Source organism: Uloborus diversus, chromosome 6 (assembly GCF_026930045.1).
Source record: "Uloborus diversus isolate 005 chromosome 6, Udiv.v.3.1, whole genome shotgun sequence".
NCBI classification, from domain to species: Eukaryota; Metazoa; Arthropoda; class Arachnida; order Araneae; family Uloboridae; genus Uloborus; species Uloborus diversus.
In genome coordinates, this window is record NC_072736.1 from 55,202,495 (window position 1) to 55,217,976 (window position 15,482).

General features: G+C 34.9%; 1 protein-coding gene across 2 annotated transcripts in view; it reads left to right on the plus strand.

The window, feature by feature from the left end:
• LOC129224723 (uncharacterized) overlaps window positions 1-13,849 on the plus strand; it is a 68,466-nt gene extending 54,617 nt beyond the window's left edge. For both annotated transcript variants that reach the window (XM_054859272.1, XM_054859273.1), the window contains exons 10-13: window positions 586-720; window positions 9,296-9,444; window positions 11,812-11,971; window positions 13,519-13,849. In XM_054859272.1, coding sequence (XP_054715247.1) covers window positions 586-720; window positions 9,296-9,444; window positions 11,812-11,971; window positions 13,519-13,590 — 516 coding nt within the window. In that variant the 3' untranslated portion in view covers window positions 13,591-13,849. The remainder of the gene's footprint in view (window positions 1-585; window positions 721-9,295; window positions 9,445-11,811; window positions 11,972-13,518) is intronic.
• The last annotated feature ends 1,633 nt before the right edge of the window (window positions 13,850-15,482 follow it).

A 15,482-nucleotide genomic window follows, 5' to 3' on the forward strand; every position in this document is an offset into this window, starting at 1 on the left:
TTGGAAATAGTTAAATTCATTCAAGTTTTCGCAAATATTCATTCATGAATATGATCGAATTTCGACCACTGAGCAAATCCTAGTATACATTAATGCTGCTTTATAAGCATACCTTAGTTCACTTTCAATCATAACTATATCTGTGAATGTAAGTTGAATGATACGGGCAGGTTTTTTACTGAAGATCTACAATGCAACTCTGACTATGCAAAACGGATGCTACCAATATTGTTTTGCATTTATTTTATTTTTTTTACGATGTGAAAATGTTTTGGAACTTGGGGCTCATAGGAATGAGTCCTATACTCTGGTTTTATGCCGAAAAATGAGCGAAAAAGTTGTAAAACAAAACCCTGAAAAAAAGGTGTTGAAACTGGAAAAAATTGGGATGCGCCACTTCCAAAAAGTGGGGTTTGATGGGGGAAAACGGTGGTCATATTTGTATTTTGAGGGCCATTTTACATAGGAATCAACAAAAGTTATGTCAGAAGCTTTTTGATTTTTTTTTTTTGCAACGCAGTGTAATCATCTATCCGATTTTACTATGTTTTCAAAATTATTTTATAAAATCTTTTCTTTTTCCAGTCGCGCTGTGCCTCGTACTTCCCACAAAGTACCCTTGTTGCTCACCCTCCATACGGAGATTTTCAAGTTTCACTGCTGAAAAAGGAAGTCTATGAGTTCTATACCGTTTCAACCTTGCGACTTTTAGATATGGAGGTAAAGTATGATTTCATACCCTTGGCGAATAAAGACGGATTTTTTTTTCTTTTTTTTTAAAGCGTCCATAGTTTACGAAACGTCAATATTGGCGATGTTTAACGATATTCTAGTGCAATCAACGTAATCTAATAATTGTTGATATTTGTAACATGAACCTCTGAAAAATAGTCCTTTCTTCAAAACGTAGCTCGCAACAAACTAAATCAAATTATTAATTAGTTTTTCGCTCTCTCTAAGGCACTTCTCAGATGCCAACAGAAACATCGAATTCAAAGTGTGTTCAAAGTACCATTCAATACATTTACTGTCTTTTTATAGGTTTAAGAAGGTGTTTGCAAATGTATTTAAGAAGTATTGCTGTACGCGTACATGACTACGCTTACATATTTTGAATTATTAACAGACATGGATTACTCAACAGGCGTAAAAGGAAGTTATGTGGTTTAAACATCAGAGTTCTTTGCTTACGATTTTAATCAAAATATTTCAATCCTACACATTCCAACATATTCCTAAATGTTTTTAAATATAAAAACTCAGCTTTTAACTACAACTTACTAAATTATAATCACTAAATGCGCTCACTTATTTATAAATAGGTTGCAGATAGTAATAATTAATGTGGGAATCATTTTAAAAACATAATCCATATTCTTACTAGTATTTCTAAAACATCTCCCTACATAACGTACGATTATTTAATTTGCTGATGAAAATTTAAAGTGAACTAGCTGACCCATGCAAAGCATTCATGTGCTACAGAAAGAATTAAAAATCCCGTTTTTAAATATATATATATATATATATATATATATATATATATATATATATATATATATATGATACTGTGATTTATCATGTTAAACTAAACGGTTTTTTCTTGATATCAAAGCAACAAAACTGAAGTTTAGAATCATGCTCCTAATAAGTTAAGATTTTAATTAATGGAAATTTGGATCAGCATTCAGCTGAGGTAAATTAGGTCATTAAAAAAGCCTATTCTAGAATATTTGAAGGTCGAACCCATGACTTACTCGTCATTAGCAGGAAGCTCATGCCAACTGAACTAATGGGCCTTCAACTCGGGCTGCTATACCCTAACCCAATACGTAATATAGCAACAAAATAAATTGTCATTTATGCCTCTATTTTGCTAAGACAGATTTAAAATGTTAATGCTTCTTACTATTTCAAAATTAACGTCTTGTTTCCTGATTTTACCAACCAAATTGTTGCTCAGAATCCTGTAATGAGTTTAGATAATGTATCATACAAATTTGATTAGAATTCTGCTGAAAAAAATAGTCATATCAAAAATGATAGTTTTCGGGCTTTTGAATTCAAACTCATGACCTTTGCATTATTACCATGACGTCCTAACCAACTGCACCAATAAGCCTTTGTCGCTATAAGCTATGCATTGCAGCAATACGTGATAAAAAAAAAAGGTTATTTTTTCGATTTAAAAAAAATGTGAATTATCTCTATTTTTTGCCGAACCCGATGAAAAAAAAAATCTTTAAAATGGTGCCATAGTTATGAAATTTCATCCAATATTGAGAGAGTTGTGACGGTGTCACAAAAATGAAAAAGAAAAAAAAACTTTGTGAAGTAAAATATATGATAGCCTAGCGAAAAAATGTTAATAGTGTATCGAGGACAGGTTGTTTTCTTTGCACTGATACTACGCTGATGAACAGGGCCGATCCTAGCAGGTGTGCAGAGTGTGCACCGCACAAGGGCGGCCAAAGCAAGGGGCGGCCGCAGGACGCATATATAAAAATCAATGTCCTGAGATAACATATATATATATATATATATATATATATATATATATATATATATATATATATATATATATATATATATATATATATATATATATATATATATATATATATATATATATATCAACGCACAGCCAATACCGCTGAAGTCTCGGACTTGAAATTTGGCAGGCATGTCCACATGATTACGAAAGTATCAACTAAGAAAGGGTTTTTCGAAATATCAATTAGTTCAGGAGAAATTAATTAAAACCCCTTCATTTCTGTGAAATTAAAACCTGTCATTGAAATTTAAATCCCTTATTTTTGGAGGCTTTCCTCCATTCAAATCATTATTCAGTACTTCTCAACTTTTGCTCGATAGCGAATTTTAAATTTGATATTGTTTTTGTTTCTCACGTGATTCTCGAGGCTTTTCTCAAGTCAAATAATAATGTTTCTGTCTTTTGCTTTCATTTTTTTAAAACTAGAAACGAAATTTTTAAGAATATCATCACAGGTGGACTATCCTTTTGAATTTATAAGAGTGCAGTTTCCTGTAAAAGTTTGCTTTGCAATAACCGTTCATAAGTCACAAGGACAGACATTAAAAGTAGCAGGGATCGATTTAAGAGAGGACTTTTTTTCAACACGACCAATTTTATGTAGCTTGCTCGAAAGTCAGTTCATCAAGCAGCTTCATAATTTTAGCACCAGAAAAAAAAACTAAATATGCTGTATACAAAGAAGTTCTTGCTTAAACATAGGTATAACAATAAAATGTGGATGGCCTGTGTTTGCAAAGATAATCAATACTTTAAAAGGGTCTTTAATAACAGTTAAAGATCGGTTAAGGACAAGGGCTTATATATAAGGGGTCCAGGGACCCTGGGATCCTCCCAAAATTAGAAAAAATTATAGGTAATAAGTAATTATTTTAGGGGATTTTCGGAACTAGGTGCACCAAGCACTGTTAACCCTCCAAATTCCATTACCCGAGCAATGCCGGGTACGGGAATGCTAGTATATTATATTTAAAAAAAGCTATACTGATTGGATACTCTCGCAACCATTTCAAACAACAAATTCAGTTTTCAACAATCGCGGATGCGTGGAGAGACAGTGGAAAATTGTGACTCCCCTGAGAGTCAAACATATATGAATGACGAACTAAAATTTTGTAATTTTCCCCCTTTACAGCATTTTTTTCGAATTAAAATCACGAATGAACTGCCCGGTTTCAGATCAGGGCTCTTGCCCCGGGTAGTAAATTTAAACGTAACTCCAAAACGAAGATCCAAAAGGATGCCATGACCTCTTTGACGAGACTAAAGAAGGCTTAAAATTGCGTTTTTAGGACTTGAATTTTGGAAAATTTTGCTGTTAGAACCACCGATCTTAAGGACCCAATTAAATCTCTGATTCACCCCTTCCACCTTAACTTAATCAAACATAGCCTGAAAATGTTGGCTTTAAAATCCAAAATGTGTTTTCAGAGGACAGCCCTTCTAATTGTCATCAAAATTTGCTTAATGACATTTTTCGTATTTCTTCTTCGAAATTTTTGCGATTGAGGTCCCCGAAATCCATTCTCAAACATTACTACCAAAGATAGTCTCAATTAGCGTCTTTAGAGAGGCCCCTTATCCCACCCCCTCAGTTTGAAATTGACTTCAGTTCTAAAAACAGTTCGTGAGGGTACACTGAACTCCCGCCCGCTCTTTGTCCCATCGTAATCAAACAATGCGAAAAATACGATTTTCTAAAAAAACTCTGGAAGAGAACTGCCTGGCGTGTGTAACTTTTGACGGCGCTAAGGCATATGCCCATCGATTGTCGAAGTGAGATGGACAAAAGTCTATAGTTGTGTTTTTCAGATATTAATATCGAAAATTATCCGAAAGATCCGTCGAAGCTTCTCAGTTTTGTTAACGTCACCAAAGATTGCATAAAATTGCGCTTTTAGAAATATCCACTTGGGAGCCCCAAAACCCTTCCTTCCCAAAAATAGCCTAAAATGGATTTTAGTTCCGAAAAAATATTTCGGTTCGGAATATTTTCACGTTTTCTCTATCGTCAAATATAGCCAAAAATGGGTTTTTGAAGCAATAGTGCCGAGAAATTACCGGAGGAAAGCCGCCAGATCCCCTACCGTCACCAAAGACAGCCTAAATTTGCGTTTTAAACTTTAATTTCGAAAACTTTCAATAGGAGATTATTGAACCTCCCTCCCTCTAGCAACGTCAACAAAGATAACCCAAAACTGCTCGTTTAAAACTTCAGTTTCGGAAAAATTTTGGGAAGAGCGCCGATCTTTCCTAAACTACGGTCACAAAAAATAGTTTCGAATTGATTTCAATTTTGAAAGAATTTTAGGAGAGAACTCCAACATTACTTTTCCCCTGAAGTCTCGAAAAAGTTCCTTAAATTGCGATATTTGACGTGAATTTCGAAAATTTCTCCATGCACCTTGAATATACCCGACTCTTTTCTCCTTGAAACGAAACACAACCAAAGATTACTAAAACTATTTTTCGTACGCCAATTTTAATAATTTTCTGGGAGCAATCCCCCCTCCTCCGTCCTTTCTCGGATGTCACCGAAGACAGACTATAAAATGCATTTTTACGAGTAGTAAATTTTGGTATCTATTACTTTCTTCAAAGATATAAATTGTACCTAAGGAGTTTCTTACTATAAAACTTTTCTTCCTTTTTATAAGTTCATCATTCTTGTTTTTTTTCTTTTTAAAATTAGATTTTGATGTAGAAATTTGAAGAAATATTTATATGGACGTCAAAGATTAGTCAAAATATGCAAATTACTCTTGAGGGGCGGCACATTAGATCTTTGCACACGGGCGGCCGACACCCTAGGATCGGCCCTGCTGATGAAGAAACGAATTTTACAGATTTCATTTATTTTCATTTAATTTTATTTATTTTCATCATTTGCAAAGGACGAGTTCTTTTTGCTGCTCTGATACTGTGCTGGTGCTGGTAGGGAAACGGCTATAACGAAATTCAGTAATTTAAAGCGAAAGCTAAAGACAGGTTGCTTTCTCTGCTCTGATACTATGCTGGTAGAGAAACAACTTTTACAGATTTCATATATTTTCAATGAGAACTAAGCTCAGGTGTTTTTCTCTGCACTGGTACTGTGCTGGTGCTGGTAGAGAAACGACTGTAATACAATTCAGTAATTTTCGTCGAGAACTAAGACAGGTTGTTTTCTGTATACTGATACTATGCTGGTAGAGAAATGACTTTTGCAGATTTCATTTATTTTCAATGAGAGCTAAGCTTAGGTTCTTTTCTCTGCACTGATACTGTGTTGGTGCTGGTAGAGAAACGACTGTAATACAATTCAGTAATTTTTGTCCAGAACTAAGACAGGTTATTCTCTGTGCACTGATACTATGCTGGTAGAGAAACGACTTCTGCAGATTTCATTTATTTTCAATGAGCGCTAAGCTTGGGTTCTTTTCTCTGCACTGATGGTGCTGGTAGAGAATTGAGTACAACACATTTCATTCGTTTTCATTAAGAACAAAGGACAGGTTGTTTTCTATGCACTGATACTATGCTGGTAGAGAAACGACTTTTACAGACTTCATTTATTTTCATTGAGACAGGGGTTCTCTAAATTTTCCGACTCGCAGCACCTTTTAAAGAATTAGAATTTTTTCACGGCACCCTAGTCTATATATATTATATACATATCGAAATTCCCTCCGTGGTTTGAAAGCCCTATAGAAACAAATATATTACAAATGCAGCAACATTGCAGACTTTACTGGAGAATGAAATTTTATAAGTTTTGTTTCCGAAATTTTCGATGCGTAGACCTTCGTATTGCTGCTAGATATCAAGATAGATATTTAGATATCAAGTCTAAAGTCTAATTCTTATTTCAATCACTTCATCTTGCAATCAATCTTAGAAATTGCAGGTGGGATCTTTTGGAGTAAATCTCACTAATCATGTGACCCAAGGAGCACAAAATCACGATTTTTGATGAAGACCATAAAACATCACTTGGATCTAGGTCCGGAGAGCATGGTAGCCATGGAAGAAGGTGATTGCCGTTATCAGAACTTCGTCAAATACAACGACTAGGAAGCTCGTTATTGAGGAAAAGGGGGGATGTCTGTAAGATAATGATATATGCCTTATCTTGCTGGAAAATGAACGGCCATTGATTGTTACATATTAGAACGAGTGAGATAAGAATTATAATTTGAACTTGACATCTACTGCACCACGAAAGGTTCACATGTCGAAGATTTGTGAAACGAAACTTGTACAGTTCCTTTCTCCAGTAAAGTCAACGTTGTTGTTTTACTGGTAACATGTTTCATTAATAAACCTTCCAAGCCCTGCAGGGTATTGCCACAAAACCGGGACACTTTGAGACACCCCTCGTCACCTCTTACGGTACCCAGTTTGAGAACCACTGTATTGACAACTAAAGGCAGGTTGTTTTCTCTGTACTGATGGTATGCTAGCAGGGAAACGACTTTTAGGGATTTCATTTATTTTCATTGAGAACTAATGACAGGTTGTTTTCTTTGCACTGATGCTACGCTATAGTAAAGAAACGACTTTCATAGAATTCCCGTATTTTGATTGAAAATTACTCACTGTCGCGAACAGCTGGTTCGCTTTTTATGCCATTAATTTCAGTTCTTCCGTAATTTCAAACAAACCAAGAATCATAGGAAGTTTTCTCCATTGTACTCCAGAAACGGAGAGTGATACATATTTCTTGCGTCACGGGAACTAACTGAAAAGTATTCAGTGATGTTTCAAAAGTTAAGTTGTAAGCGCTCATTAGTATTCTACTTATTTTGACACAGTATCGAAAATTGTGCTTTTAAGAAACGCAAAAGCTTCAAATTGTACAAAGTTTTATTTATTTATCTTATATGAAACATCAAAAGAACCAAAATTAAAACTAATTTATTTATGGCCAAAAACTATTTACAAATGAAATAATATGTAAAATAAATTCCAATGCAGATAACTCATAGAATCAGGATTATTTCTCACAAAAAGGCTAATAAGTTGTGCTTTTAACAACATACCAAACATGTGGTTATCTTAAAAGATTTACATTTAAAATAATAGTCTAAATATTCCGAGATATTAGTACGTATTGAGAGCGACAGGCCGAAACAAACAATCGATAAATCAAGCAGACTCAACTGAGCTGCTGCTTGTTCTAAAAAATGCATGGTTGAAATTGAAAAAAAGAAGCAAGTGGGTTAAAGTATCAGGGGTTTATATGCTCCCAGCAATTTGGATATTTTATTATTTAAAGACGGAAAATCGAAATGAAATTAAAATGAAATGCATTTTAATGCTAAAGGAACTTTTTGAAGGCAACTTAAATTCGTAGCTTATAGAGGTGCATTGGGGGGAGGGAGGATGAAAGGTAGAATTTTTAATTCTAACCAGGAACACATATGATGGAGCCTTCGTGGATCTATGGTAGAAGCTTCGCTTCATACGCCGGAGGTTGCGGGTTCGATTCCAGCGGGTGCTATGTGTGTTATTTCCTCTCTATGTGCTGTAAATCTTTCTTGTGTTGTCTTATCTATTAATAAAGAAGTCCAACCTTTCGAGTCAATGGTACCAATCTTTTCGTAGTAGTTTATTACGGACACGTCAACAACAACTCATACGATGGTGTGATAAAGAACAAATTCTGAATAGGTAGCAATCAAGAGCGCATAGTAAAGCATGTATCTATATCCATAAATTATTTGTCATCGTTATAGAAATACGAGATCTTAAAGTCTGCAGAAATTTTGAAAAGGTTGCCACATTTAGCGAGTTTTAGTGCCTAATGGAAGACATCTTTCTCACACTTTGCCGATGGATGTCCTGCCACATGCAAACAGGGAAATCGTTTGTGAGATATAGGTGTCTTGAAATTTGGTGCTTTCCTTAAAATTTATGCCGACTTTAAGACCTTATATTTCGATAATGGGGGCACGAGAACAAATCATTTTTACGCCAACAAATGTCTCAATATGCTCTTTTTTTTTTTTTTGCTTCCTATTTTAATTTTTTTCATTGTTGAACTATTCTTCTGGTTCCCTGGTAAGTTTTACATGAAAACAAAGTCTACACATCTTTTGCAAAAACTATTTGATTGCTGCAAAAATAACTATGCACCTATGTCACACCTAGAAGAACACTGTGTCACAACTCAAAAACAGAACATTTTAAGACAGGGAAAGGAACTTAATTTTTCAAAAAGAATTAGTTATGAAGCAGTCAATAATACGCTAAATATAAACATTTTGGTTCACTTGCATATACAACCCTAGTGGCACAATCGGTTTGGAGATGGTTGGCTAACGGTAGAAATCGGTGGGGAATGGTGAGCTGGCAACGAACGATGAGCCAAAGATGGCCCTACAGTTTCTGGGTATCGTTGAGCCAACCGTGAAAATTTTCGATGAGCCACCTTTGGGAAATTGTTAGGCATTGTAGCAAATCGTTTGCACTTCGTTGGCAAATGGTTGGTTGGGTAACGGTTGCCAAAACGGACATTGCCTACCGTTGGCTAACCGTAAGCTCCATCATTGACCAACCATCTCCCAACCGATTGTGCTACTAGGGGATGTCCCTAAAACAAACGTTTCTCTTTGATTTGTTAAATCATAGCTTCATGAACACTCCTAAACATTCGAAATTTTGGTATTTTGAGTTGTGTACTATTATTCTTGGCGTGTAACATGTTTCTAACGGATAAAATTTTTGTACCTAATGATGTACTTTTTTCCATTTTCGCAGAAAAATTTGTTTCGTGATATCGTACATTTGTGGTATACATCATGGCCTGATGTAGGAGTGCCAAAAGATCCTTCTAGTTTCGTCTGTTTCATGCAGCAATGCAGGCCTTATATAAACTGCAATTCAGGCCCGACGATTGTCCATTGCAGGTAAGCCACCATTTAGGCTCAGTGAAAAAAAAGTATGAGCGAATATAAGTATTGTCTCTTTACGATGCTAACTATTAATGTGTTTGACCATTTATAAATTAAATTTCAAGGAGTTCTGGAACATTTTTTCTTTTTTCCATAGTACCTTCTAGAATCAGAAGCCCTGCTTTTCACCACATTCCAGTTATTTCCCTGGAAATGTGGATTTTTTCCCCTCCTGCTTCCTTTTGGAGTAAATGCGGAGTTTTTACCCAGAATTCATCATTATGCTAAACAAGTTCGTCTATTTGCTAGGTATAGCCACAAAGGATGCTGGGTAAAAACTGCTGTCCATGGTACAATGGGCAACCTCTTTTTACATGTAAACGGGGAATTTTTCAGTCGGGTTTTTTTTTTCCGGAATCAGAGCGGGGATTTGCGAGGTACAAAAGTGTCTTGTGAACGCGGCTATTATTCAGTTATACAATTTTCTATGGCAAGTGCGATCGAACAGTATTGCTTTATCTATTGAGAATGTTGTGCAATAAGGTTTTGTCAATGAAGTTATCGCACCGATGACTAATTTAATTAGTGCATTTTTAATTGCAGAGTGTAACTGGAGTCCTTTTCAGAAAATAATACTTGTATTTGAAATTATGGCTTTATTTCCTCCTTGGTGATATTATACAGTGGTATCCTTGGCGAACTATTTACATATGAAATATGATATTGTTAAAGTAAGTTCTCTCGAAGCATTAGATAGATTTGTAAAACAGGCAAAACCATTATTTGTAATTTGCATTATGACAAATGAAGAATCATTTATACAATTGAAGTTACAGTTATTTAAACTTAAGGTTTGCTGATAAAGTTTACAGTAATAAAATGCCTATTCGAGAGCATAACGGCTAGCAGCCGACTTGGCTGACTATGAAACTGAAATACGGCGCCTTAACAGAGAGAGAGAACAACTGAGCTACAGAAGCAACATATATAGTCAGCCAGAGTCGTTTGCATATGAAATGCGCATTTCCCGATGTTAGAACGGCGGCCAATCAAATGGATAAGGAATTTCGTCATTTCATGACGTAAGGCACGCACGTGTCTTAAGATCGGGAAATACGTTACATATATTAAAATTAGCATTCGTGACTTTGCAAGATAAAAGAAAATGGAGATTTAATTAATGCCAAATATATCAAAATAAACGTGAATAATTGATAATATTATTTGGAATTCCCAACAGAGAACAGATCAGAGGTACTTCCTTCATGTTAAGTAGTTGATGTGAAAGCAGGGTGCTCCTCCCAATGAGAGGTCCAGGGAGGTCACTGTGACCTGCACAAAAATTCCGTTGTTCGACAAATTTTGCCGAAGATTCGGCAAATTTGGTATCAATATTGCAATATTGAAATTCTGTTTTCTTTCTTCATTTTTTACGATTGTTTTTTTAATGATGAATAATGTTCCTTACTATAGATGTATGAATGATATGCGTGCATGCTTGTATATTATCATTTGGTAAAATTGTAGTTTCATTCAGAAATTGAATGTTTTCCCCCTTCCAAAAACTTTAGTTCGGAGCGCCCTTGCGCAAAAGTTTCTTTGCCTTCATTCATGACGTATTTGGACTGATAAAAGAAAACAAATAATTATTGTTTCAATATAAGAATTCTTCCCCTTTTTTCTTAAGCCGAAAACAAATTCGTCCAAGATCACAGTTATGTTATACGATTTGTTATGCTTTGCAACCTAACTCCTTTCGCCGCTAGCATGCCCTAACACTAATGTTCTTACATTCAAGTTATACCTACGTGTGACAACTGCCTTTTGTCATGCACCACATTATGCTAATCAGTGAATAATTTTGTAATCACTGCAACTTCAAACAGGTACTTAATTGTGAAAATATATGTTTAATGTAGAAAATGTGCAGGGGAGAGTTGGGAGGAATGGTACAGTTGCATTTATATGCCGTAATAAAAAGTGAAAAAATATTTCTGGCTTGCTCAGTATAGATGTAAAAGCTCTAGATTCTTGCTTAATCCCAATCTATTACATAAGGACAAGCTAGAAACAATTTTTCACATTTTACTCCGGTAGTAAAAAGAAATGTAAAGAAAGAAAGGATGCGTACTATTTCGACTTTTAACATTTAGAATGTTTGACATTTTGAATTTGTGAAAAATAACAAAAAATCCATATGAAATCATTTAAAATTCCAGATACTTTGCTACAATGCTAAATTTTTATTTTAAATACAAGGTATTAGAAACATGCTTTAGTTCGTTTTTGATGGGTATCTGATTTTAAATGTGTGAAATATGCTCGTATAAATGCCTTAGAAATGTCTCTGCATAAGATGGCTTTTATTTTTTGTGTTTTTAGCACTGGTACTGGAAGAACTGGCGTCTTCTTAGCCCTCGACATTTGCATGAGAGAGTACGATCAATCCAGATCCGTCGACATCTTACAATGCGTGTCTCAGCTGCGCAGAGATCGAGGAGGAGCCGTGCAAAATAAAGATCAGTACTTCCTTTTACACGAGGTGAGTAAAGGAATTCAACCGACTGGTTACATTTTCGTATTAGTGTAAATGAATTTGTTCATAATACATTTTCCAATTTTCAAGCAGAACGAATCTTAGGAGCAGTCAGCAAATGTCATGTCAAATGATGTCATGCTTTGAGTCGGGAGGGAGTTTGGGAAATTGTGAGAGAGACGTTTTGTGATAAATGGGAGGGAGAGGATAAGAAGTGTGACATCACACTCTTTGGGTAAACTGCTCTACATTTTTTTTCATATTGTGTTTACTTTTAAAACAGCGAACCGCTACTTTTTTTCTGATGATTTTGTTTTGTATTCTCATCGGTTTTATTTCGTTATAGAAATATCACTACATATTCAGGTTTAAATTAAGTCCTAATTAAAAATTTCAATTCATCCTTTTATTAGTAGTTTGTGTTCATAAAGTAAAGGCAAGGCTTAAAGTACATAAAATATGGAGTGTATTTTGAAATAATGCATGTGACAAGGGAAAAGGAGGGATAAGGTGAAGTGTGACACATTGAGACAAAGTAGAAAAAGATGTCAAATATGCTGAATAGATGTGGCATCATATTTATGGATATCCCCTTAGCCCACATCAAATGTTATTTTCAGTAGAGTAGATCGGGGCACGTTTACTTAGTGCCTTTTTTTTCAAAACGGATTATAAACTGGAGAGCCAACAGTCATAACTAATTGATGCTGCTCCCAGGCAAATATCCTCACAAGTTTTTGGGCATCAGTCGAGCTTCGGTCTAGCATGCAGAAAGAATTATCTGTTTTCTACCAAGTCGAGTAAATTTTGAGTAGAACGTTTTGACACTTATTGTGAATAAATAATACTTAGTTAAGAAAGAACTATATAAAAATTAGCAGAATTTAATCCTTTTTTGAGAATTGTATTTGTATGAACAGAAATATTACTAAATTTTTTTTGCACGTTAAAAATAAATCCGAATTTGGAGACGGGGCAAGTTTACGCGTTTGCGTCTGAAAACCTTTAGGCACGTTCTTTCTGTATCTTACAGTGCCCTGCCGTTTCTTTCGCTTCAAACTGTCTCAAAACTTTTTAGTATTTTCAGGCTATTTAGTTTCGAAAATCACCATTTAATTTTTAATTGAATTACAAATTCGTATCTTAAAACTTACAATCATGTAGTGCTGTATTCATGCCCGTTCAGCTTTTACTTTACACACTATTCAGTCTGTAATAAATTTGCTTTATTTTAACGATGGTAAGACATTATGCTCAAAACACTAACAAGCCACGTTAGGTGTCAAAATTAATATGCGTAAACGTGCCCCGTGTCCTGGGCACGTTTACGCAACCGACTAGGACTCAAAAATAATTTTTTAACGGCTAAAAACACAAACTGAGCAACAACTGAATGTACCAATTTTGACTCCATTAACTGCTTCATAAAACCGTAATGTCTAAAATTTGCTAAGTTAAAACATAAAATTTAGAAAATTCATTGAAAAAAATCTGTTTAAACGTGCTTCGGTCCACCCTAAGCTTCTATGACATGATATTTTATCTTTTATCAGGCTCTTCTGGAATACATTTCTTGCGCTGCAAACCAGTCTCAACGACCATCCGTCCAAAGCCTTGGTTCCTGAAGAAAATTCGTCAGAATCCTGATTAAGATGTGGCAATAAATAAGAAGCTCAGATTGTGGAGGATATATTCGCTCAGCCTTTTGCGAAATATATATTGTTATGACGTGTAATGTTAGACGAAGATTTGTATAAAAGTGAATTTTTATAATCTTGTTAATTAATTGTTGAGAGTATTTAGTATTTATCAGAAAATGATAGTCTTTATCTATTTATATTAAATGAAGGAAGCGAATAAAAGGAATGATTTAGTCTTGTAGAAGCCTATGTTCCGTTTCCTTTTCACATTTTCCCTTGGTCATTTTACTCTTATTATACGAGGGTGAAACTTAAATAGTGGCAACACTGCTGTAAAAATACTTGCAACTAAACCAAAAAATGTCGCCTAAAATCATAGAGTAAGGAAATTACATAGAAAAGCCCCGCTGTACTAAGAAATTGAAGCCGGAAGTTGCACCGCTGTATCCCAAGATCCTTAGCTTCTTGCGATACATCTTGATTCAAAACACTCCATTACTGAATCTCAATTGGTTGTTAATTTAAACTTAGATACCGTTGCAAGTTTATGAAGCACGTTTTTGAAATTGCATTAAAACATGAATTAAAACGCAAACCAATCCGCCAGCTACTTTATACGGTCCCTTTGCGAGATTGGTAAAAACTATTCTCGTGAAGCGATCATGTTATCATAACCACGCTCATCATTGCACCGCTGTATCCCATAATTCCGGCTTCAATTTCATCTCCTTTTTACCATAGACGGGGCTTCTCTATGTATATTTCTTTACTCTATGGCTAAAATAGTTATTATAGTTGGAGCAAACCTATCCTGGCAGTTTTTTAATATTGTGAGCAAAACCTGCATAGCATCCACAATGCTGCCAAGTTAAGTTTGCCCTCCCTAACCGTAGTTACATCTACCCAGTGGCGTAACTAGCATGAGTGACACCCAGGGAGGTAATGTGCGGTGTCCCATCCCCGTTCACCCCTACAAAGGCAAATAAAAAGTTCCGTCCAGAACTAAACGAGCCTACTTTCGCGTATACCAATATCAACTTTTGATCAAACTTAACATTGACTAAATTCACAATTTTTTTTCAAACGTAACTCATTAACATTTTATCCTGATTTCTAAAAATAAAATATGCCTCGCTCATCTGAAGAAACAAATGCGTAAAAAATATACAAATATATCTTTTATCTATCTATCTATACATATAATAAAATAAGATGTGTGTGTGTGTGTGTGTGTGTGGCGCGCATCCCGGGAAAACGGTAAGGCCTAGAAAGATGAAATTTGGTATACAGGTGCAGTTTTTGCTGAAGTTGTGCACCTCGGGCTTCGATTTTTGATATTTTTAATAGAAAAAAAGTTATTTAATGTTTTATGCGGTTTTTTGCACTTTTTAGTACTTTTTACCTCACAGACCCCGAACCAATCGCACCACATAAATATTTTTTGTACTATAGTGTAGGAAATTTAATTTTAAATATGATGAATGAAAAAATTTTGAAGATAGAGCAATTTTTGTAATTTTTATAAATTTTTGAAAAAACCTTTATTTCGCATTTTTTTCTGGGTTTAGTTTTTTTCGAAACCCATCCTCCAAAACGTATTGAGTCCTCAATTCCAAAATTTTAATTGGTAATAGTATAAACATTTCGCTCCCTTCAGAAGAAAAAAGTTTTTAAAAATACCCAAAAGGTTTTTTTTTTTACAATTTTTTAAATGCAGAACACGACGCGACCTGTAAGCATTGCCGGCTGAGTTCCGCACTTCCTCATCACGTGACCTAACTGAAATCGTTTACGTTCTCTTCACTTTTTTTTTTTTTTTTTAACGTTCAGAGATTTCATATCTTTATTTTTCCAACTTTCTTTTTTCTGAACTGTTT